At 36.8% G+C, this 25,481-nt stretch overlaps 2 protein-coding genes across 7 annotated transcripts in view; both read right to left on the reverse strand.

The window, feature by feature from the left end:
* Window positions 1–1,272: 1,272 nt before the first annotated feature.
* Window positions 1,273–7,353, reverse strand: timm21 (translocase of inner mitochondrial membrane 21). The gene is made up of 6 exons (XM_047349749.1): window positions 6,894–7,353; window positions 6,679–6,741; window positions 5,990–6,087; window positions 5,812–5,885; window positions 5,596–5,701; window positions 1,273–1,591 (listed from the first exon to the last, which is right to left on the reverse strand). The coding sequence occupies exons 1-6, from the start codon at window positions 7,186–7,188 to the stop codon at window positions 1,499–1,501; spliced, it is 729 nt and encodes a 242-aa protein (XP_047205705.1). The 5' UTR covers window positions 7,189–7,353; the 3' UTR covers window positions 1,273–1,498.
* A 1,682-nt stretch (window positions 7,354–9,035) lies between these two features.
* The window catches only part of neto1l (neuropilin (NRP) and tolloid (TLL)-like 1, like), a 139,402-nt gene continuing 122,956 nt past the window's right edge, over window positions 9,036–25,481 (reverse strand). For 4 of the 6 annotated variants that reach the window (XM_047350384.1, XM_047350381.1, XM_047350380.1 and 1 more), the window contains 4 exons: window positions 24,414–24,527; window positions 16,833–17,463; window positions 15,930–16,004; window positions 9,036–9,735 (listed from right to left, as the gene is read on the reverse strand). In XM_047350384.1, the coding sequence (XP_047206340.1) occupies window positions 15,944–16,004; window positions 16,833–17,463; window positions 24,414–24,527 (806 nt within the window). In that variant the 3' untranslated portion in view covers window positions 9,036–9,735; window positions 15,930–15,943. Of the gene's footprint in view, window positions 9,736–12,897; window positions 13,948–15,929; window positions 16,005–16,832; window positions 17,464–24,413; window positions 24,528–25,481 lie in introns of those variants that run through there. The other 2 variants (XM_047350382.1, XM_047350383.1) reach the window with 2 other exon arrangements.

Consider the following 25,481-nt stretch of genomic DNA (forward strand, 5'->3'; position numbering starts at 1 on the left):
AAGTATTATCTGTGTTGAATCATTTTTTTGTTGTTTTTGTTTTATGTGTGTACCAATATAATAGAATATACTTGATCCCTAGGGGAAATTGCTTATTTGTTGACAAGCTACTCCATTCAAGGTGTTAAATATTAATAATACAAATATAACCATAAGTGATAGAAATTTATAATTAAATAATTTAAATGTGACTGAAAATAAATAAATAACATAATAAGCATGTACTTGGAAATATGTTAATCTGTAAATAAATCTAGAAATGAGTCCAGAGAAAAATTAGATTAAGTCACTCAGAGTTGGGCATTGTAAAGTCTGATGGCTACAAGCAGAAATGATTTCCTGTGGCTCTCTGTGGGGCATTTTGGTGTGATGGTTCTCTGGCTGAAGGTGTTCCTGTAGCCGACCAGCACGTCATGAAGTGGATGAGACTCGTCCAAGATGACCTTCACCTTGACGTCGCTTGTCCTTTATGGTTTCAGAGTTTTAGAGGCTTCTAAACTTTTTAGATTGACTTCTAATTGATTGTTTCCTCAGTTCTGCATTATATATAATGGGTTCAACGTACTTCTGCTTTTTTAGGGGTTTTTATTATATCGGTTCAACAGTTTTTAACCTCTGTACAGCCCCTTTGTGTTACACCGGTCTGTAAACAGCCATGAGAAAACAGTAACAATAACAACAACTGAACCCCTTGTTGACTGATTCAGTAGTGGTTCCTTGAAGACAGTTTGACTGAAAAGCTGTAAATGGAGTGGAAAATATGGGTAACTTCAACATTGCTGAAGAATTGCTGGTGATTCCTGCAAGTTGGTTAAAGTCGTTTAACAACACAATGGCTTTTTTAAATAGGCCCATTAGGAATCTATAACCTACCACTGTAATCCATGAGTTATAAAAAAAAGACATATTTAGATAAGGATACATTATTTTGAAAGGCCAAAATAATGTCTTTAACATAACTGCTTCAGTTAAACAACACTTCAGCGATGATATGTTCAGTTACAATAAAATTAAAAAATGCCTCAAATATTGTTACAATAGTTTTAAACCCACAAGGAAACATAGCAAAGTTTTAATCCATTTTTTCTCGCCATCTGGTGGCCAATAACTTAGAATGCACCCTATTATACTGCTGAGCTACCAATTTTAAAAGTTTGAAAATATAAAATATTTTTTAAAAGTAATTCTTTGCTAGAATACGTCAATTCTAAGCTTTAAAAATATGTAAAGACAAATCTGAGCAAAGTCAGCAAAAAGCACGGAAACACGAGATAAAACATCAGGTCTTATTAAAATTAAAATTCACAATTTTATCCCAATACAAATCCTATTTATAAAGACATTTGACTTTGACTGTTTTGACAAAAATGACTTTTAATCAACCACAACTGTTGCAAAAATTAATGAGCAAGGTTTTAATCTATTGACACAAACATCTCCATTTTAGATAGACACCCTTTCCCTGATTTTAAATGCTGTGAAGTTGTAGAAATCTTTTTCATCTGTTGTCTTCCACAATAATGGTCCTTCTAGGGTAGGAGTCTATGTCCACAAATATATAACGAAATTCATATTTTCCAGTTTCAGGGTTCTGTAAAATGATAAAACAGATAAGAAAGCAGATAATTACAAAACTAATATTAATCTAAATAGAACCAAAGTACTTTGCAAAAATATTCATACCTCCTGATCGTTTTCACATTTTGTCATTTTATTACCACAAGCTTCACTGTTATTTATGAGGATCTTATGTGATAGGCCAAGACAAAGTAGTCTTGGCCTATCACAAAGTGAAAGTTAAATCATACAGATAATATTCTGAAAAGTGTGGCATGCATTTGTATTCAGCACCTTTTATCCTGATATCTCTAAATAAAATCCACTGCAACAAAGTACCTGTCAAAGTCACCTGATTCATAAATATAGTCCACCCTTGTGTAATAGCTGTTCTCAGAGGTTTGTTAGAGAACATGAGTGAACAAACAGCATTAAGAACAAGGAGAAGACCAGAAAGGTCAATGATAAAGTTTGGGGTAGTTTAAAGTGCCTGTGACACGCTTTTCCCACAAATGCAGTAACTGAAAGAAAACATCTATATATTGAAGGAATTGGGCAGTAATTGACACGATATGAGGATTAAAGGCATGAAAAAACAATTGTGACACAAAATAAGCATATTTCAATTATACAGTCTCCGGTCATTCACTGTGTGAACGTTGTATCTCCAGTCAGAAATTAAGGTGAAGCGTACTGATGTTTTGTAAAGTTCTTTTAATGTGATCTGTGTCTTCACAAAACAACGTAAAAGCTAAAAAGAAAATAAGACAAGGCTCGTAACCACAGGCGTCTGAATGACTAGTTAACATCACAAATCAACATGTCCTACAAATTTGTTTGAATCGCAAATAAAATAAAACCAACAACTCAGCTGACCTGGAAGCTAAATGGAAGGACAATCATTTATATTGGAGTTGACAACAGCAATAAAACTCCAGTAAGGAAGATATTTTGACCAAGTAATGGCGGACCAGTGAGCCAGAGAAAAGATGTGAGCGAATAAAGCATAATAAACAACCCTAACAAATGTAACCCAAAAAACAAGAGAATTAACTATTTGCTATTAATTTGTCAACCTTATTCCTGTACTGGCCATTTTAGTTCACTTATCCTTTTAAAAGATTTTAATAGCAGTTTGTTACAAGCGTCAATGATAAACTGTTCATATAGAAGCCAAGTTGCTTTAAAAACAGCGTTAATATAATGAAATGGTGCATTGCATTAACATTTTACTTTTCCTTCAGATAGAAAGTACTCCTGGATCAGTGCTTCTTTGTTCTCTTTGTGTCTCTGCTCTGTTCTCTCAAACCCCCAGTCGGTCGTGGCAGATGGCCGCTCACACTGAGCCTGGTTCTGCTGGAGGTTTCTTCCTGTTAAAAGGGAGTTTTTCCTCTCCGCTGTCGCTACATGCATGCTCAGTATGAGGGATTGCTGCAAAGTCAACGCCAGTGACTGTCCACTGTCGCTACATGCTCATCCGGGAGGAGGGAATGCTGCAAGTCACTGACTGGATGCAATCTGCTGGGTTTCCTTAGATAGAAAAACGTTTTATCCAATTTGAATAAATAACTAACTTTCACTGCCCTGTTCAATTGTTAGGATTAATTGGAATATATGAACCTGACTTGAAATCTTTATGATTCCATTGAATTGACTTTGTGTAGTGCCTTGAGATGACATGTGTTGTGAATTGGCGCTATATAAATAAAATCGAATTGAATTAAATTGAAATTGCTGATGGTGGCAGCAACACTACAACAGCAGTCGTTAGTCTGCACTATTTTCCTGAAGCAAAGAGGAACAGAGCTGCCTGGATCAGAGCTGGAAAACTGAGGAGGGACAGATGGGCTGGTTCCACCAAGCACAGCCAGTTGTGATTGGAGGACTTCTCTGTAAACTGCTTCGAACAAGAAACCTCTGAATCGACAAGAGAAATCATGTCAGAGGTCAGGATATTTTACAGACGAAGGAGAATGTTGAAGCAGAGTCTATAGCCACGCTGTTCAGAGTATCTGATGGGAAAAGATCACCAAAACAAAAGGTTGTTGCTGCTGTTGCTAAACAGATCTGGGCTCAGCAGGTAAGAACACTTCCTTGTTGCAAAATACATTTTGATATAGGCAGCTATTGTTAATAATAAAAAAATAAAAAATTGTAATTTTTATTATTAATATTCCAAAATTATTATTATTAAAATAAGACAAATTACAGGCGCATACGATATATTTAAATAAATGTTTCTCTAAAGACTCTAATATAAAGTAAAAACAAATGTCACACCAGGTAGTGTCTTCAGATCTTGAATCATCTCTTGTGTTTGCTGCTGTTGCTCCACGCTGCTCACTTTGCCTCCGGTTGTTTCACTCAGTGCCTTATTTACTGTAACCCTGGATTTACACTGTATCTGCTCTGGTCCAGTCCCTCTGTAGCCCAGAGGAGCTCCAAGAACCATACGCAGCTCTCGCACTAAAAGCCGGTGACAAAGTGGTAGCAAGTCCGAAACAACTCATTCTGTGGAAGTTAAACTGTTAATTTTTCATTTTATGCATCCAGGTATTTACTTATGTTTTGTTCCCTGAATTAATTTGTTGCCTAATTTGGTGCATTTAATGTTTAATTGCTCGGTTTATAATACCTTAGTTAACCCAGTAACTGATCTATTGTTAACAACTGCTAATACATACACGTGTATGTATAAATATATATGTGTATTTATTAATACAGCGGGTTCTAGTCTGTCTTTAGTGAATTATTTTGAAAATCTGGATATTGTGCTGGATTTGTTTCCTGGTGGTGCGGTACCATTCATGCTTTTTGACTCTGGCTGTGCTCCGGCATCCGGCAAAAATAGACTCTGGTCGACGTCCGCAGGCCGCAGCACTGGTGCTCTGCCATCTGATGAAAGCTGACTTTGTTCTTCTGACTCTGCTGCATCTCTATGTGATAGCGACTGAAATATATCTAAAGAAATATCAAATTCTTTGCTGTCTGTGTTGCTGGCCATTGTAGCAGCAGTGAGTTTACTTGCAGGGGTTCCCCTCTGATGCCACACAAGAGCCCAACAAAGGAGCCTGGAAATGCCTTTTTAGTGAAATTTATGACCTTGTATCTCAACAACCGTTCATTTCAGTGGCATGAATTTACTTTTTAAAATATTCTATCAATGTTTCCTTCCCATAAATGTAATTTTTCATGAAAATTTGATGTCACAGGCACTTTAAAGCAGGGACATGGTACCAATAATAATAACTAAAACTTTCAACATCTCACAGAGCACCAGTTAATCCATCTTATTAAATTTAAGTATGGCACAACTGCAAACCTACAAGGATATGGCCATCTACCTGACAGGCCAGGAAAAGAAAAGCATTAATTAAAGAAGCAGCAAATATACACTCTGGAGGAGCAGCAAAGATCCACAACTTAGGCAGAAGAATCTGTAGACACCACAACTAGTGGATGTTTATGGACGAGTGGTAAGGAATATGCCATTGTTGAAATAAAACTATAAGAAGTACTGTTTATAGTTTCCCAAAAGCCATATAGATGACACAGTGACCATGTGCAAGATGGAAATCTGGTCAGATGAGACCAAAATTGAACTTTTTAGCCTAGATGCAAAAGGCAGCCCCCTGCTATAGGAATGCTTTTTTCAATAGAATAAGAAAGTTGGTAAGAGTTGATGAAAAAACAAAACAAATGAAGTTAAATACAGGGCAATCCTGGAAGAAAGTCTGTTAGAGGCTGCCAAAAACTTGAGACTATGACAGAGTTTCTCATTCTACCAGGACCAGTCTAAACATAGTCAGAGCTACCATGCAATAATTTAGATCAAAACATATTGATCCATAAAATGGCCCCGTCAAAGTCTACAATTCTACTGAGAAACTGGGAAGATGTATAAACTGCTGTTCGCAGATGCTAGCCATCCAATATGGCTGCTGAATACAACTGCATAATGTACTTATTTCATTTGAAATTGACAAAATGTGAAAAAGTACAATTAGTACGAATACTTTTGCCAGGTAAAGTACATACCTCCTTTGACTCTGAATGCACAGTTCCTTTCAGGCCTGGCTCTGAGCCTTCAATGTAAAATTTTAGTCGCATATGTTTCAGTCCATCCTTCAGGTACTCCACATGACTGAAAGAGGAAATGGAGGCAAGCAGAAAGTCACTGTAAAACCACCAAAAAGACACTGATCACTAGTCATTTTAAGGTATTTGTAGAACTTGTTTGGTGTTAAAGCCCACCTGACCTGCTGCCTTCTTCCTCGACGCGTAGTCTCACCATAGCACTTGATTGGCTCGCCAAACGCACCGATTACCTGCATTTCAGATGGATTAAAATGTTTGTGTGTACGTTACTTTGGTCTGAACTGAACCAAAAGAGATGCTGTTGGTCCTCAGCAGTCTACAGTCTTATTCTCACCTCTGTGTGGGATCTAACTTGGTCAAAGGCTCTGCTGTAGACTTTATTTGGGCTTGAGGAGGAAAACAGCTCCTGAAACACCACATAGAGCAGCCCACCTAAAACCGAAATACACATTCTAGTAATGCTCACTGTTATAATGCAAATTGAAATGACTTAGATAAATGTATTTGTGGTGATATTGGTAAAATATATTCACAGGGTTCGTGCATATTTCAATATCATAACTCCATACGTTCTCATTCATTTTCAGCTAGTTTTAATGGACATTATTTAGCAAAAAGTTCCACAAATATAGAAATTGCAAAAACACAGAACTAAAAGGAGCAGGGGGGGAAACAAGTGGGTTGTGGACAGATGGATAGGTTGTGGTAAAACTGGAAGGCAAAAAAGATGGATGGACAAAGAGACAGATGGAAAGACCCACTGATGGAGACTGACAGATAGACTAATTAATGGATGGATGGATGGATATACAGAGACTGATTGTTGAGTGGACGCAAATAATAATGGATAAAAAGAGATATGATCACATAGATGGATGCAAACATGGAAGAATGGACCGAGACTAATGGGTTGATTTATGGATTTCTGCAACATTCAGACAAAAAGACACCAATAAAGCCTGGGAATCAAAACCCTCCGTATTTGTTTTCATATTTTCCCAGACAGCATACGCATTTATTCACCTGTCACTCCCAGCCCGATGAGAACTACTATCAAGTAGCTGAAATCTCTACCAGCCTCTTTAACTGCAAGAAACAGAGCAGGTCAGATGCAGTCTACAGAACATCATACCAGTGTGATTGTGCGCAGTAAGGTGCGTTTGGTCTACTAAGCTCAGAGAAACCAGTCCACAGACAAATGGTGACGCTAGTCACTGTCTTGTCTTCGCCCTGCATACCTTTCTGAGTAGCTGAAGGTTTAGGGGTCCCACTCTGATACCTGGACACCGACTTGCCCCTTTCCTCGGGGCTGCTTCTGTTTTCGGCTGTACAATGGACAGACAGAGCCTGGTGTCTCCGAGTTTCAGTGAGACAGCTCAGTGAAGAAACCTTTGTCCCGAGAAGGGCCAATCCTGGTGTTGTGGACACTGTCCTGGGCATGTGGACTACGTAGCATTGGTGAACACGGAGTTGGGTCGCGGTTTGTCTCAGATTCCTGTGCAGGACTTTCAAAATGTGAGTGTAAGCCATCATTATTCTTGCCGGGAAGCCAGTAAAAAGCAGTGATTATTAGACTACCGCACTGAATAAATATATAAGCGTGTTCCTATAACAGAACATTGATACAAAACAATTAATACTAAACTACTCCAACCTCAGCAGGGCGCATGACTTTGTCCTGCCCTTCTTCTACTTTAGAGTTTATTTGTAGTAAGCTTATCGCCATCTACTGGATTGGAGTATGGAAAGAAGAAGCAAAAATAAATTCATAATGTCATATTGATACACTGATTACAGTGAACAAATATCTTTGTACAAATGTATTTGCTTCTGGAATAAAACATATTTATTGTGTTTACAAATACTTTGAAGTATATGTTAATATAATGAAATGCTGTTGCAAAAAGACATGTACAAATATTTGTTATGCCACAAGTTAGGCTATATGACATGAAGGGTAGAATTTCTACTTATATGATTTTTTTTGTGGATACCTCATGACTTGTTGTTTATTTGGCATTTTTGACTACCACCATGTTTCTACTTTTTTCCATCCATCCATCCATCCATCCATCCATCCATCCATCCATCTTCTTGCAGTGCTGCAGGGTAGATAGGCGCATATCTGCAGCAGTCACTGGACAAAGAAAAAAAAAACCAAAAACAAAGTTAGCACACACTCATACCAAACGGCAGTCTAGAGGGACACAACAACCTAACATGCATTTTTTGGACTGCACAAGAAAGATCTTCTATTTTCTCAGTGTATTTTCCATTTTATTTAACAACTGTTATTAGACCAGAAATATTTGGGTGAATTTTTTAATTAAGCTACAAAGTTTCTCTTCACACCCTCTAGATTCATTAGAAGTCCCTAGTGTTCAAGCTGATGCCAATTAATTCATTAAAGAAGCACATTCAAAACTCGATAATAATAAAGATTTCATCTTTAGGTGTTTAGGTGAATTTTGACCATTCTATCGGAAAAATATTTGTGAGGTCAGGCAGTGATATGGAACAAGATGGTTCAATCTCTGGTCTAATTCATCCCTGAGATGTTCTATCCGGTTGAGTGCAGGACTCTGTGCTGGTCAGTTAAGTTTTTCCACAATAAACTATCTTATCCATATCTGTATGGACTTCTCTTTGTCCACTGGTGCACTGTCAAGTTGGAAAGAAATGAACTGAAATGGACCAATCCCCAAACTGCTTCCACATAGGAGGATAAAACGGTGCAAATGTCTTTGTATGTTGGAGACCTAATTTTACTGGAACTATAGTGCCTCTTATCACTGTAACATGAATGCCAATATGGTGTGTGTGAGATTGGTGCACAACATGAACAGGAACAGAGAAACAGTGGCAAGATGTGTGGTAGAATTGTTAGATGGGTTCAAGGTAGGGAGTGGGATCACATCAGCTTTGAGCCCCTTCTTGATTGCAATGGTGATGGACAGGTTCACTGACATATGGAACATGTCCCCACGGAGTATATTGCTTTCAGATCTTTACATGCTTAAAAACACTGCTTTTTACTTTGAAGATAAGCTTTTCGACTCATTAAAAAATCCAAAAACAAATAAGCAACTAAGCTGTTTCATAAAAAAATATTATACACCCTAACTACTAAGCTTATTAAAATGAAATATTTTGAGCTTTTGTACAATTTGTATCACTCTGATTTTCTAAAAATCTGTAGCCTACAGATAAAGACACATAACTGTCAGTGTTTTCCTTTAACTCTCCTATATTCATCTAACGTGGGCTGCTGAATAGAATGTAATAGCAATATAGAACTTGTGTGAAAAAAATGTGTCACCACAATGAAATCAGAAAGCATTAGTTTATTTAAAACAATTCGGTCCATCATTTTCTTTTCTTATCAAATACAAGCTAAATTAGATAAAGAAACAAAAACAAAATTACCAACAAAAACAAGTCTCAAACTGATTTAAGTGTGACAGAAAAAAGACAAAGTGCTACTGAAGTGTTATTAAATAAATGTTAAAGGATTAGCTGATTCATTCTTCTACCATGATTTTATTTCACATATCCTGTTCCATCATTTGTTTTGATATAAAAACAGTCCGATTCTCTACTGCAAAAACATGACATCAAAACTGAAAATATGTGCAATGTTTAGTATGTTTTGATGGATACATGAAAAAGTTTTTAGAAACCTGATTCTGTCCTTTTGTCATCCAAGAACAATTTTACATTAAAGGTACTTCACTTAAAAAAAAAAAAAAGTCAGTCTTCTATCTAAAATCAATTGCTCCATTGCTCATCAACCCCAACCTGGTGTGGAGCAGCATAGGGGAGCACTGAAGGGGGTCGGGGTTGGTTGGGTATTTGGGGAAGGGGGAGGGGGGTGCACCTTTATCATCCAAGGCCAAGAAGGAGGAAGAAAAAAAACTTAGAAAACTTAAAAAATATATTCTAATCACAACACATTCTACAGCAGTAAAGTTATTCAGGGCAACAGTTCATCTCTCAGAATGCACACAGGAGAGAAACCTTAGCTCCAAATGATGTCAAACCTGGCAAGATGCAGCAGAATGATGCATCTGTCTGATGTATCTGCAGAGAAATAAAGACATTATTACTGAAAATCCGTTCCATTTCTACCTGCTGCCTGGCCTGCATGGTATTGATCTGATTCGGACTTCTCAATTAGAGATTATTCCACCCCCATCTCTGATTTGGCAGATGAGTTTGCAACTATGTGAGTGCATGTGTATGTATAATGGAGAGATTTATAAGAGCATGTGCAAGCTGTGCTAGATACTTTTACCATTTTCTGGATTGTGAACTAAGAAACAACACAGAAAAAGTCTGCAGTGTATCAACAGAAACAAAATATTTTATTGGTATTGTCAGAAATATGTATGACCTTGTGTATATGTTATTAAGTGAGAAGAACACAAATCTAAATAATGCATGAAGTACATCACACTAATAACGGAAAAAGTACATAGTGTAGATGGTAAATTCAAATTATTATGTTTACAGTAAGAAAAAAAGCACATATTTAGACAAAACGGTATAAGAAAAAAAAGACTCACAGGGGGATGTGAACTGGCCAAGTCATCATAACAGATAATCACAATCAGAATTAATTTAATCAATTGACAGTAGTGCTTTTATGTTCCTAATAAAAGCATTGCATAATCACTCACAGTACAGCCTAGAAAAAAGTAAGTAAATTATTTTTTAGTAACTCGGGATTTAAGTAAGTTATGAATCTGGAAATGGGAATAAATAGTTTCTGTGAAATTCACCCTCTGAAAAAGAGCCTTTAGTGAAATATGCCTTATATTAACAAAGACAGTGGAGGTTTTTGATATGGGTGATTTGGCTCACCATGGAGGGCAGCACAAAGGAGTAACCAAAGGAGTCAGTTGTACCCTATTCTTTATTTTTTGGAATACATTGCAGTCAACAGGAAGTAGCTAATCATGCTGAAACTGTAACCTTATTTGCAGGTTGCCATTTGGTGTTAAGCTAAATGGCTTTTTCACTTAATCTGGACTGGGATATGATCATCTCCATCAAAATTTTTTTTTTTTATTAATTGATTAATAACTTATGTAATAAAAATAGACTGTTTTTAGCAAAATGGGCTTTGTTGGGGAAATGCGTGCGTGTGTGTGTTTGGGTGTGAGTCGGGAATATTTGGACTGCACAACAAATGGTTCATCTAGGGCATCATTCATTCTAGAGTGGATACTTTTCATAGGCCTAAAAAAGAAGACTTACAGGCTAGTTCAAAAAAATGATAGTAGGTTGAAAAAACGTTCTGCATTCAAATACCAAAATATTACATCTGTGATGTTGGACAGACATAAAAGTCAAGACCTTAATCTCTTGAACCTTTTGACATTGAATTTTATGCACCAAAAATATCACGGTGAATGTCAGGGCAACAATCTATAGCACCAAGTTCAAGGGAGATTAGGTCATGCCAAAAGGCTATAATAAAAGTACACAAATCCAATTAAATTAATGACAGAACAGATGCAAAAAAACAAAAAAAGAGAAGAATATTCATGTTTTGGAAAGACCACAGTCAAATTTATCACTAATATTTGCACCGACCCAAGAGCAAAAGAATTTGGTAAAAAGTGCAAACGTCTTTTCTTTTTGTGTTTAATTAGCACAAAATGAAACCATCTAATAACTGCTGTTGCTAAACAGGCTGCTATAAAACACCACCAATGAGACTTTTTCCCCATCCTGCACTGTGACTGATAATCCAGTATGCTCAATAAATCATCTAAAATGACTGACAGCTCAGCTTATTTGGTGTAACTTTGATTTTGACCAGGCCTTAGCTTATGAATAATGAATGTATAATCATTATGATAATCCTCATGATTGTAAACACAAACCAATTTCATCTTTTTGTCAGTTTCTCTTACAAAACGTTTCTGCCTCTTTGGAGAACTTGACTGTTCTTTTCCTTTGTTGTGTCATAACGAAAGTACACCCTTTTTCATTAATAAGGGTTGACATACCAGGTTACCAAAAATGTTCTGGTGTTTATATCATCTTCAAATTATACACCAAAAAAAAAAAAAAAAAAAACAGCAAATAATACATCAATCGTTACTTGCTTAAAAAACTAAGCCAAAAAGGAGAAACACTGTCATTATACCCCATTATACTTTATCTTTGTGTTTTTTTTTTATGTATACAAATACACTTGTATTTGTATGATACTTGCGTATCTGCTTTGTGTTAATGACTTACGAAGATAAGCTTTAAGTAAGTAATGCTCAGTCATCACTTTTCTATGCATGTGAAGACGTAGGAAACATAATTTTATCTCCAGCTGAGCCAGGTGGCATTTTAAAATATTTAGTGGCATGAGCATCACAATTTCAGATCTCATATGTACTGTGCTACTGCCATGGAGTTAATGCAAGTGCCAATCAAAAATATCACATCTTTGACATAATACTTACATTAATTAATGCTATGCTAATACTCATGTTATGCTATGCAAACACTGTCTGCACTGATGACTCTCCTTGGTCTGTCAAATGCTTGGAGAGACTGACAGCAGGTGAGTTAGGGACCTATTTTCTAATTATTTAAGCTAAGATTATTTGACCACTTAAGGTTACACACAGACTGTCTAGAACTTTCAGCCTGAAATAGTCAGGCTAATTAGTAGGTATGGAAAAAGAATAAAAGGACAGCCATATCAGCACAACATAAGCTGTCCTTTGCAGAGCAGTAGCAGACTTTAACTTTTAGACCCTTCATCCCAATACACAATGCACGATAAAAAACAAGGGGTTCATTATTTGCAACACACATACCTAATGTATCACAAAATGTTCCTTGTTTCCTTATATTTTGGCCATTTTTAGATACACCAACATAGATACACCAACATCATACAAGGTATAAACCAGTATGAAGTTTCCACTGGTGTTTTGATGCTTTATCTTGGGTGATGAGATCCAATTCTTTAATATTGCAATATCTAGTTGCCATCACTCTTTAGTTGCCTCAATAAATGATCAGATTCTCTATCACACTCTGGCTGGGCCACTCCAAACTGTTAATCCTACTTCCAGTCAGAATAAAACATATAATGCCAAATCTAAATGTGCTAAAGGTATTAATAATTTTGGGCTAAAGACACAAAGTCACATTAAATGACATTATAAAAGTCTAGGATTTTGAGACGTCAGTGGTTTGCGCAACAATCTGAGGACACACTAAATGACACTAACGAATCAAAGAGAAGTTTAGTTGTTGTATTTATTTTAAAAAAGCTCAATAAAATCAGCCCTGAAAGATAAGTTGAGCAATGTATAAACTGTTGCTTTAAATTTTTTTCCTGGTATAAAAGTCTCTTTTCATACAAAGATATTAAGCTTCGATAGAAGAGAAGGCATTTAGACTTAAATGTTTGTCAAAAAAAGGTCCTTTTCAAAGTAAAACTGCCAGTCAAAAGGTTATTCAACATATTAAAAAACAACCTCAAACTTAAATAGTTGAGTAGTAAGATATGATTAAAGAATGCTGTGTAATGATGTAGCCACACAACATGCGATATGTTTCACTCATCTGTGCATGCTTTTTAAATAGCATCTAAAGCACATATGACATGAATAAGTATTTTTTTTTCCAGTTTTAATGTATGTTAATGCTTTAATGGAAAATAAAGGAGCATTCACAAGCCATACATCATTTGTTTTTTATCCAACGGAAAAATGCTTCTGCTTTATCCCCACAGTAATAATTTCAACTAGGTTAATACTAGGTAGAGTTTAATTTTGAAGAGGTTAGACTAATTGCAAGCCTGTATAATATGTTGTGAAAAATCCCAACATTTATGCCACTAACGGAAAACAGACATGCTGAAAAAATAAAACTTAAAAATGTTCAAACTGGCTTTGTTGTCAGAAGGGATTCATGACAATGACACATACTTTACAGCCCAAACTGCGCTCCTTGAACCGTGTTTCTTATATAAAAGTTACAGTAAGCCAAAGCATTTCAACAATCTGCATCTGCACCGGAGGTCACGGTTTTTCAAAACTCCATTCTTCACAGCATTGTGGCTAGAGTGTTTCCATCTAGTCCTTTGTAATCTTTGTGCATGAATACACTTCCAGTATCCATTTCATTAAAGTGTCCCTTCATCATCATCATCAGCATCATCAGCAGCAGCAGCAGCAGCAGCATCATGCTGGTTTAAGTCTCCGCTCCGCTTTGTCATGTGTTACTGACGCCCGTTCGTACTGTTCCAGGATAGCACTATTCTCAAGAAGTCTACATGATGGAGACAATGCAACATAAAGTACAACATAAGCAGACACACATACATTGAGACTGCACATTTGTAACACTAAGAGACAAAACAATGAGTAGTAATTGTTGGAACAACTTCATTATATGCACACATGAAGCTGCAGCCCCTTATAGTTCTGTCATGTATTTACCAAATCAAACTATCAATGATCAATTGGATTAAAATGAACTGACAACAGTCTTATATGTTACTACTGAGTACTTACAATTTATTGTGTCACAATGGGGTTTTCACATCTTCATGTAAGCATTTTTATGGAGCATTTGCACATAGAATGTTACATAACAAGAACTGATAGGCCATGCAGTTCTACAAGAAGATTCCCCCCGTAAGAGTAATTAATGGCATCTTTAGGGAATATCAGTGTGCTTTATTAATAAAGTGCAAAATTATTCTGAGTTAATAAAAAACAAAAAATCCAGAACCTTGTTTGCATTCATTTCTGTGCTTTGATCTTAAAAAAATAAGTTTGTTTGCTCTTACTGTATAAATGGTTTTCTTGTTCATTTCTTACCAACTTAAACCCTCCCAGCTCGTACCAGGGGTTGCTCTGAAGGAAACAGCTCTATAATAGCTCCATAGGCCCTGTAACACTCCAAAATACTACTTTGTAATTTTTGTTTTATGTTTAAATTTGTTTTACTTATCCATAAAGACATCCTGTGATTAATTTTGAACACACGTTTTAAGACTTCCTGTATTTCATCATTTTTCAACCCAAACATTGTATTCAGCTGATCTTTCATGTGTTGACACAACGTTTATTGGCAATAATAATGAGGCTGTTTATTTCCCCTAAATGATGCCACATTTTGAGGAAAAAATTATTTGTTGGTTGAGCAGCAGAGTTGCGAAATCCTCTTTGCTGATGCCAAAACAACTTTTGGCGGAGTTAGTTACACTGAAAATTAAAATAAAGTAAAAAAGACAAAGGTTAAATTAATTTTTGTCTTTCTGGTGGAATTTGTTTTACTACCATTTTATTACTTTTAAAAAATCAAGTTACAGACTTTAATTCGAGATAGTAATAAAGGTTTCATGGATATTGGACAGTATTCTATTGTGAATCTGACTATATGGGTTGATTGCATTGGAATTAATTGAAATGATTCCAGACTTTCTTTTACAGTGCCTTGAGATAAAAAATTTTGTGCATTGGCCTGCTTTACGGCGGCCCAGACAGTTCAAAAAATAATCAATGGTCAATTGGAAGTTGTGCTAAAGCACAAATTATGCTTAATAACACAAAAAAATTAGAGACAACTTTGTTTGGGATCTTGTCTTTAGATTCACACCACCACTGCAGGTTTTATTACTTCTGTTGTAGCTTTGTATTTTGTTGACTTGTCTGGGCCACTTTACTGTTTAGCGAAGTTACCTTGAATTGAATATGGAGTGCAAATTAAGTGTGGAGTGCTCGATGTAAAAAAAAAGAAAAGCAAAAGTTATTTCGCCACATAGTTTTAGGATTTACTTAATTTAAGTTTCTAAATATTATAATAAACTTCTTCAAATAAAGTCTTCAATCCAATACCAATGAAGGAAGTGTATTATGTAAACTGGGAAGGTCATGTAAGTTGGCGAAAATGATCTGTAGTTCTACTAGGAGAAATTATAACCAGTGTAACATATTAACTGGTATCAGCTTTAACAAAAATGTCTCTAAGACCATGCTAACACATGTACAAGTGGTTCGTATAGAAAAAGCATCACAATGACAAACAAACTCACTTTAAAAGCAAGATGGCTACAAGCAAAAAGACCATCTTGATACACAGTAAAAGAAAAAGAAATCAAAACAGAACTTGTAAAACAAATATAAAACCCATGCAAAAGTCACAGAAAATGAAAAATAAAACAGACAAAAGTATATACTGACAGGGGCAGATGACAACTACACAACAACAAGAAAAAGTGTTGAGTGTTAGATAAGCGTGCTTACCTTGGGATTGTCTCCTAGACCCTAGTTGTGTTGTACTCTGATTCATGTTTGCTCAAAGAGCCAATGAGGCAGAACCTGAAATGTTATGGCTCTTTCATTTAATATCAAACTCATTTTGCATTAAGAGGTCAGAATGCATTATGTGCTACATACTGTAAATGTAATAAACCTCAGTTGCCAATTGATGGGCTTTAGGAGCCTTGTATGCAATACTGTAGTTAACCCTTACGGTAAAATCAGGAATATTCTGGAACAAGTACATAGAAGGTGCATGCAAAGTTCAGATAAAGTTCTAAATTCTCTGATACTTTTACACAGTATTTTTGTAAATACACAGTTGTTTTCAAGCTGTCAAGGTGCAATAACAACATATTTTTAGTTATTAAAATAGATGTTTATGTCAAAAGAATGTATTTTCTGTTTTCTCTGTTTGGAATTAAATGCATATTTTGTAATTTGCATTAATTTCAAAAATGTATGGAAATTGAACAAGGCACCAAATTAAGCCCTTCTAACTACTGACAGATTAGATACTAAACAATTAGAATGAATAACAATAATATGACAAACTTTAAAGAACAGATTAATTTCAATATATTCAAATACATATGAAGAATTATAGAAAGCTTACTGGGATGCTCTACAAATCTGAGGACGAGCATGCAAGATGAGACACTGTATTTAGCCCTTTGTTAGAATTTGGGATGGCGAAAAAAGAAGTAAGTAAATAGGGTAAACAGAAAAGTGAATGGTAAAATGGTAAACAACAAAAGGAAGACTAATAACAAAGCTCGAATAAAAAGAAAGCAAATAAAGGTGAATATTCGTTGCACATTTCAAACATTGTCATTGTTAACTATGGTCCTGCTGTTCCCCCCTCATCAGAAATCTATGGATACTGACCGCTGTACTGCCTTTTCGTGGCGCGACAGTCGGTGGCTGGTGGTGGGAACGTCTTCCAGGTCATCATCCAGGTCGCATCCATTGTCTGCCGCCTCTTGCGAGTAGCTGTGCTTCATGACCAAGATGCTTCTGCGGTTCCCCGTGGCTGGCAGCAGGGGCCGCACTGACATGGGTGGTTGAGGAAGGTCTGCAAGCAGAGCTGCAGCGGCCCCTGAGTCGCGGGCACTTAAGTTACTCCGGCTCCCTCGCCCGCTGAGCGACAGCTGCGATATGTGCGCGGAGCCGGGGCAAGAGGGGGAGCCACAGTGGTGGTCGTGGATGCAGCGAGAGGAGGCCTGGCGAAGGGCGTGGTAGTTCTCAAAGTCCTCCGCCAAGTCAACCAAATCTGCAGAGGCCGCTGTAGGTGTGGCGGCACTCCGTAAAGTACATAGCTCATAGTGGGGGGGCTCGAAGACCTCTTGAAACATGGTGGGGTCGAAATCTTCTCGTCGCAAAATGTACTTTTTACGTGGCTGCTTTATCTGAACAATTACGGAGACGATAAGGAGGATGAAGACGATGCAGCAAGTCACACCTATTATGGCCCCGTTTGTGGAGTTCAGGTTGTCCAGGAATTTGGTATTAGTTTTCTCTGTGCAGTGGTAGAGACACATGAGAACAGAGAAACAAAAAAAACAACAGCATGCGTATCAATAACTATATAGGAAGATTTTCTCAGTACTACAGTCACAACTTACAAACATTCACTTCATGTAGGCATTTATTGGGGTTTCTCTAATTCTCACAGATTCAAAATATTATAAACAGGCTCAATTATATACTAATTAATATTTGGTCAAATGGTCCAAAAACAAGTTGCACCTTGACAACATGTTTTTTTCGCAGCTATCAACAAGCGTCAAGCATTATTCTGGCTCCTCTCTGTAGAAGAGTGTTCATGGGCTAATGGTCCTGACTTTTAAGCATAACTCAAATTTTGCAATGGAGTTTCATTTGGGGGATTTGGAAGCAAAGCGGTGTAAAAATCTAATAAATTACTAAGTGTCGGTTTTTACTCTTCCAAACCCAAAGCCCCCCAGTACCTGTGTTTTCACCAGACCTGCCCCAAATTATGTAATACCACCATCATGCTTGAGAGTTGGCACAGTATTCTGAGGTTTAATAGCCTTGCGTTGTCTCCTTAAAACACAATTCTTGTCATTGTGGCCAAACAGCGTCAGTTTTGACTCTGACCATACAGCTCCTCTGCAGAAGCAATTTGGCTTGTCCGTGTGGGCAGCTGCATATTTAAGTCATGTCTGAAGATAATTTTTTACCCGGCTGGACCCATCTCAGGCCATGCTATTGCTTCATAGTGGACAATAACCCGGGTGTTCCAGCAGTTTCCAGTGAATGGCTGCCTTGAGGCTTAGTGATTTCTGGGTTGAACATCCAATCAATTTTCTTTATTTTGGGGATTACCGTTTGGGTGTTCTTCTGTACCTAGGCTAAGTGGTGATACATTCAAGTTCCTATTTACATACAGTTGTTGAGCTGAGGACTCATCTACATTTGTTTCAAAATGGCTTCAAAGAAGTATTTCCCAACTTATGTAGGTAGACAATTGTTAGATCTTCACTGAGTTTCTTGGACTGTCCTATCATTCAGCACTTTCATACTGGCAGCTGCAGTCAGTAATGGTCATGGAGGAGAATTTATTCGACCTTGGCCTTGTCAGGTAAAAAAAACCTTTAGCACTGTCAATTAAAAGGTTCAGGTGAATTATCTGAGTCTTTAAGTATTATGTTGACTCTGTGAGGAGTATAATATCTATAATAAATTAAAACTTTAAAATTAAATCTTTCTTTTAAAAACTCAATATAGCTGTATGTTCTAGCACAATTCCACCCAGGATAAAAAATGGCCCAAATTCATCTTAACAGGTGTGAAATTAAAATAACATTAATAGCCATGATAAAATTAGGCAAAGGTTTTATTGCAACTGTAACAGTAAAAATGCAGATGAATATCTCAGCACTGCACTTAAAAACATTTTTTTCCAAATGCTTAATGTTATCCTGTGCATAGAATATGCCTCTGCTTCAGTAGGCTGTACAGCACAGAGAGTAGTTACAAAAGCTATGGGGTTTATTAAAGGTTTTTATGATTTTGTTTGTTATTGAGGTTATATCTTTTTAAACAGTTGAAAAATAACATGTAAGGACACAAAGTCTCATAGTTTTCTTGTTAAAGAACTCACTTTCTGCCTGCTTACATTATATGACTTTTTTATGTGTAGAAAAGAATTTAAATAAAAAGAAGAGAACTGCATTATTTTGTATAAAGCATAATGTACCCAGAAAAGTCAGGGAACTACAGTTAAAAACGAATATTTACATCCAAAGTATAAAAAGACACATATCTGTGTTTCCTCATTGTCTGAATTCAAATGCTCCTAAACATTTCCTGTTTTTGGTAAGTTAGAATTTATCAAAATTATTTATATTTGCTAAATGCCACAATGATGAGATTTCTTAAGAGAATTTTGAATGACTTTAAAGTCTGAAGATTTTTTACACACACGGAAACTGTGCATTTAAACAAAGTGGGGAAGTCCAGAGGATGATGGCATGGATTTGAATATTTTTAGAATGTTACCTTACAACATTTGATTTAATTGGAGGCACATCTATTGATGTTTTTCACACAGACCTGTACCAACATGGGCTGAAAAGCCACTCCGAAAGAAAGAAACAAACTATTACTCTTAGCGCAGCATAAAAAATCCATATTACAAAATGCATAGAAGGCCAAAGACGTTGATTTTACAGGCATGTCCTATGGTCATATATGGACATAATGACCATTTTAAAATGCAGAGAAAAATGGTTAAAGGTTGCAAGCCTGCGGACACAATCCGAACTGTGAAATATGGCTGTGGTAGCATCATATTTTGAGAGCTCTGCTGCAGGAGGAGACTGATACACTTCAAAAAGTAGATGGAATTATGTAGAAAAAACATTATTCGGAAATATTAAAGCAACATTTGGAAGCATCAGCCAGGATGTTAAAGCTTGAGAACTACGCCTTCCAAATGGTTCCAAAGGTTAGTTACAAAGTATCTTAAGGACAACAAATGATTTGGGGTTAACAAAGCCATTCAATAAAAAATATGGGCATAGCTGAAAAATCTGACTCAGTTAAACCGGTTCTGTCATGAGGAATGGGTCATAATTCTGGCAAACTATTGTGAGAAGCTTGTCGAAGGATGCTAAAAATGTTTCAACCAAGTCATACAATTTAAAGGCGAACTCAGTAGAAATAACAAGCAAATGTTGATAAACTTCTGATTTTGAGGAATTTATTGTCCTTTAGCAAATAAAAATAACTTTGGTAATCCAAACTCACCTAAAACGTGAAACATTTTACATGTGATGTAATGTCAGCTAGTGAGAAAAAAGGTTAGTGTTATTTTGTACAGTGCGCAGTATGCAAATATCTGGTTTCAACACTATGTAAAATTCACAGAAGAGAGTGTTTTCTTCTGCACTGGTGGGAATCAGGGGAGTCACAATTTGTTTTTTAGGTGTGTAATGAGTTGTGTTTCCACACTTATTTTTTTTTTATTCCTTGGTCAAATTATCCTGGGTCCTTTTCTTCTGGGTTCAATCCCAAGGCACCAGGTATTCAAGTTTCAAAATTCTTAATATTTGAATTTTAGTGCTTTATCTGCCCACAATAACTCCAGAATTAGTTATTGAAGTTCTTGATGTCTATGTTTTAAAGTTTATAAAGTAACAGGGTGGTATTGCGAGACGGCAGCCTCTAAAGCTTTAGGGTGCCATATTACAGTCCAGTTTTATTGTACTTTTAGTTTGGCTTGATATTAATTTTCAATAATTACCTTTCCTATATTTATTTTATTGTTATGAGTCATGAGTTGATATAACTGTTGTTCAAATTAAATGTAGACTGTGGTTTATTTCTATTTATTTAAATCCTTATTTGTGATCTTGATCTTGGTTTATCACCCTAACCTAAAATGTTCTTGCCTACCATTAGTGTCTCCTCATCATCACTAACACAATTGCATTTCCTCAGTGCTTCTTATCAACATCACCTCTGTTAACTACACATGTCTGTACATCTCTTTCCATTCTTAGCCTTGGCTACCTCATTATTTAATTTTTGTATGTTTTGCCAACTGTATGTTACCTCCCATTTTAGTCATATGTAAAGCACATTGCGTTGCAAGCACTGTGTACCAACCGTTGATTGAAAACATTCTCCAACAGAAAAAACAGAAAGATCAAGTAAATAAAGAATACAAGTAAGGGAAAATCAGAACAAACAGATGTAATCAGAAACCAGAGAAGGACACTTTCTTTCAGGTGCCTCATACAACTAAATGAAGACGTCACTTCAAAAAACAACCATTGGTTTTAGGAGTATCAGCAACGGCAAGCTCAGTTAAACAGTGCAGACAATACCAACCTTTAGACTGATCAGTGGCATTTAAAAGCTGGATGAACGCAGAACTGTGCACTGAGCTTCAGGGACAGTAACCAGTTGCACACTGAGATGTGTCAGGGGGGAAGGGAATAAAACTTGACATTTTCACAGTGATGAAAACATTTGTGAGCAGGAAAATAGCAGGAACACAAACTGGAAATCCTAGAGAGCTTTTTTCTTGCTCAGTTTTGCACAAATTCAGACCCAGTTTGTTTATCTAGTACAAAAATAATGCTTTCTGTTTGTCTTCTTTGTGTGTGAAGAGAAATATTTGCATAAATAGTACATATAACTACAGGCACTTGTTTTAAGCATGAATCTCTTCAAATACAAGCTAACATTGAGAATTTCCTTGTAGGATCATATGGAGAAGCTGCAAAATTAATCTCATATGACTGGAAATCATTAAGAGAGACTAATGGGTAACCCAAAATGGTTCCCTTCTTTAAATAGAACGGACAAAGCTTTGCAAAAGCTTTGATACCCCTTGAACATCTTTTACTTTCTGTCATTTTACAACAACAAATAACACTATTTTAACAGGATTTCATGTGATACATCCAAAAAACATTGCACATAAATGTGAATTGGAAGAAAAAGTGTGTGGTTTTTAAAATGTCTAGTAGTGTATTGAGAATATTACTTTACCGTCTTACCTTGCTACTTGTAAATAAAAATCCAGAGTAACCAACTGTCCCAAAAGAGAATCAAACCTCCCGTGTTCTGAAATCCTTGGTTAAATCTCTGAGATCACTCAATGTTCTTTACTTCTGCACTACTCCTGTTTTTGACCTCAGGAACCCAGGCAATAAAAGCAGCAATTCTAAGTGTAAAATTGAAGCTGTAGCAGCAATGTGTGCAAAAGGAACTGGAGGCTGAAAGATTAAAACAGTTAAAGTGATTTAGTTGCAGTATTTTTTAAAGTTTCATCTGTCTGTCTGTCTTTTCTTTTCTGTCAAGTGTTCCTTATAATGTTTTATTATAGAATTTATATAATAAGATAGTTCAATTCAGCTTGGTTCTTTTACGTGTAAAATGTGGCTCATTGTCCAGGGTGACACAACTCTGGGTCACCCCAAGAGCTTGTCTTTTTTTAAATTTATTTATCCTATAGTTCATCCCGAAACAGGGTTTCTTTTGTGTATTTCTAGCTTCTGATTTAGCATGTCACTAAAGGTATATTTCACTGTTTTATAATGAACTTGCGATTCTCATTATTCTCTCTAGCTTAAAATCTAAAATACTTAGAATGTTCAGACAAAACTGGAATATTCTACAAAATGGGATTCATAAACCTTCATTCAACTTTTAAAAACTTTGGACATTTGGATCCCCCTAGATTGTTGTTGGACCGCTTGCCCAGGGCTCTATTCAATCCAGAACTGCCAATGATTCAATTAATATCATAAAAGCTGTTTATTTTTGTAAATGTTTCAAAGAGATCAAAAAGATCTTAACAGATTAAAAATAATACCACCAAAATAAGATTCCATAAAAGCCATTTATTCCACAGCTGCTTCTTTATGCAAGTGTCTTATCAATTTGCAAGCCTTTCCTAGAGGTAAATGCTTTAGCAATCAAATGCTGCCAACCTCAACAGCTACAGGGGTTGGACAATGAAACTGAAACACCTGTCATTTTAGTGTGGGAGGTTTCATGGCTAAGTTGGACCAGCCTGGTAGCCAGTCTTCATTGATTGCACATTGCACCAGTAAGAGCAGAGTGTGAAGGTTCAATTAGCAGGGTAAGAGCACAGATTTGCTCAAAATATTGAAATGCACACAACATTATGGGTGACATACCAGAGTTCAAAAGAGGACAAATTGTTGGTGCACGTCTTGCTGGCGCATCTGTGACCAAGACAGCAAGTCTTTGTGATGTATCAAGAGCCACAGTATCCAGGGTAATGTCAGCATACCAGCAAGAAGGACGAACCACATCCAACTTAACTAACTGTGGATGCAAGAGGAAGCTGTCTGAAAGGGATGTTCGGGTGCTAACCCGGATTGTATCCAAAAAACATAAAACCACGGCTGCCCAAATCACGGCAGAATTAAATGTGCACCTCAACTCTCCTGTTTCCACCAGAACTGTCCGTCAAGAGCTCCACAGGGTCAATATACACGGCCGGGCTGCTATAGCCAAACCTTTGGTCACTCATGCCAATGCCAAACGTCAGTTTCATTGGTGCAAGGAGTGCAAATCTTGGGCTGTGAACAATGTGAAACATGTATTGTTCTCTGATGAGTCCACCTTTACCGTTTTCCCCACATCCGGGAGAGTTACGGTGTGGAGAAGCCCCAAAGAAGCGTACCACCCAGACTGTTGCATGCCCAGAGTGAAGCATGGGGGTGGATCAGTGATGGTTTGGGCTGCCATATCATGGCATTCCCTTGGCCCAATACTTGTGCTAGATGGGCGCATCACTGCCAAGGACTACCGAACCATTCTTGAGGACCATGTGCATCCAATGGTTCAAACATTGTATCCTGAAGGCGGTGCCGTGTATCAGGATGACAATGCACCAATACACACAGCAAGACTGGTGAAAGATTGGTTTGATGAACATGAAAGTGAAGTTGAACATCTCCCATGGCCTGCACAGTCACCAGATCTAAATATTATTGAGCCACTTTGGGGTGTTTTGGAGGAGCGAGTCAGGAAACGTTTTCCTCCACCAGTATCACGTAGTGACCTGGCCACTATCCTGCAAGAAGAATGGCTTAAAATCCCTCTGACCACTGTGCAGGACTTGTATATGTCATTCCCAAGACGAATTGACGCTGTATTGGCCGCAAAAGGAGGCCCTACACCATACTAATAAATTATTGTGGTCTAAAACCAGGTGTTTCAGTTTCATTGTCCAACCCCTGTATATTGGCATAGATAATGTGACAAAATGTAAAAATTTTCAAGGGTTATGAATAATTTAGCAAGTTTACTGTACGTTTATCTGTAATACCTACATGGGGGCCCTGTCTCTCTCTGCTGCTGTCCATGGTTCTGAAGCTTAATACCAAGTTGTTTCAAGTATGCTACTAAATTAACATTTAAAAACACAATTATCCTACCTTAGATTTTGCATCTCACCTTTGCATTGATTCTCATCCCAGGGGTAGACACAGTTCTGCATGCCATTACACACCAGAGTGTAGTTTATGCACATATTACTGTGACAAAAGAAGGCATCGGCATCACATGGAGCTGCAAGAAAAAAAAATGCTGAGTTAACATACACTAAAATCTAATAATTCGCTAATAGAAACATTAACATCTGAGCTGTCCCTCAAAATCATCTGATAATACACATATTTTACAAGAGTAAGTATGAGAAACATTTTTCCTACTGCACAAAATTGTATTTGAAGTTAAAGCCAAGGAGAAGCTGCAGTGTGCCAAGTTTTTGATATATTTTGATCGGCATTTCTCAGATCACATCTTTTCCCCTGAACACATCTGTTCTTCATGAATTTTCATCATTGCCCTCTTCAAAACATCTTCTGTGACAACTTGAAGATACAAATGAATTTCTCAGGATAAATCCATGTTATGCTTGTATGAATTATGTGACTCAGCATTATGTGACTCACACGTAAAACCTGAATGAAACCATTGCTGTCGACTCCAGATGTTTATTTTTTACCCCTTTCCACATCTTTCATTGAAAATCTATACTGGGCCAAGAGCATGTGATCTACTACGGCACCGGCCCTTCTGAAGAGGCACTTTTGAGATACAGCATTGATATCTTCACCTTCCTGTGACAACTGTTTGCAGCAGATCCATCTGTCAGCAGGAAAATATGTGAAATCAATGTGGAACTGTTACCTGCTCCATTGTGATATGACTGTGTAAGTGGAGTGACAGAATTTAAAGCCAAGGTGCCCTTGGTCTCCACGACCAATCATACTAATGCATAAGCCAAAGGAATGGTTAGTTCATAGCTCTTACCTGCCAATGCTGGTGAAGAAATGGCCACTGCTAAATGTGTCAGGCATACAAATTGTCTATAATTGCACAGCATGTTTTGATATACAGCAGTTTATTTAGTTCTACATTATTCATTTGGTCTATAAATAACAAAACATGGACGTCAATGTAACATCCTGAAAATGTTGTGATAATTTATCACATTTTGTTTGACAAACTTGACATTCA

The sequence above is a fragment of the Girardinichthys multiradiatus genome, chromosome 21 (genome assembly GCF_021462225.1).
Source record: "Girardinichthys multiradiatus isolate DD_20200921_A chromosome 21, DD_fGirMul_XY1, whole genome shotgun sequence".
Taxonomy (NCBI): Eukaryota; Metazoa; Chordata; class Actinopteri; order Cyprinodontiformes; family Goodeidae; genus Girardinichthys; species Girardinichthys multiradiatus.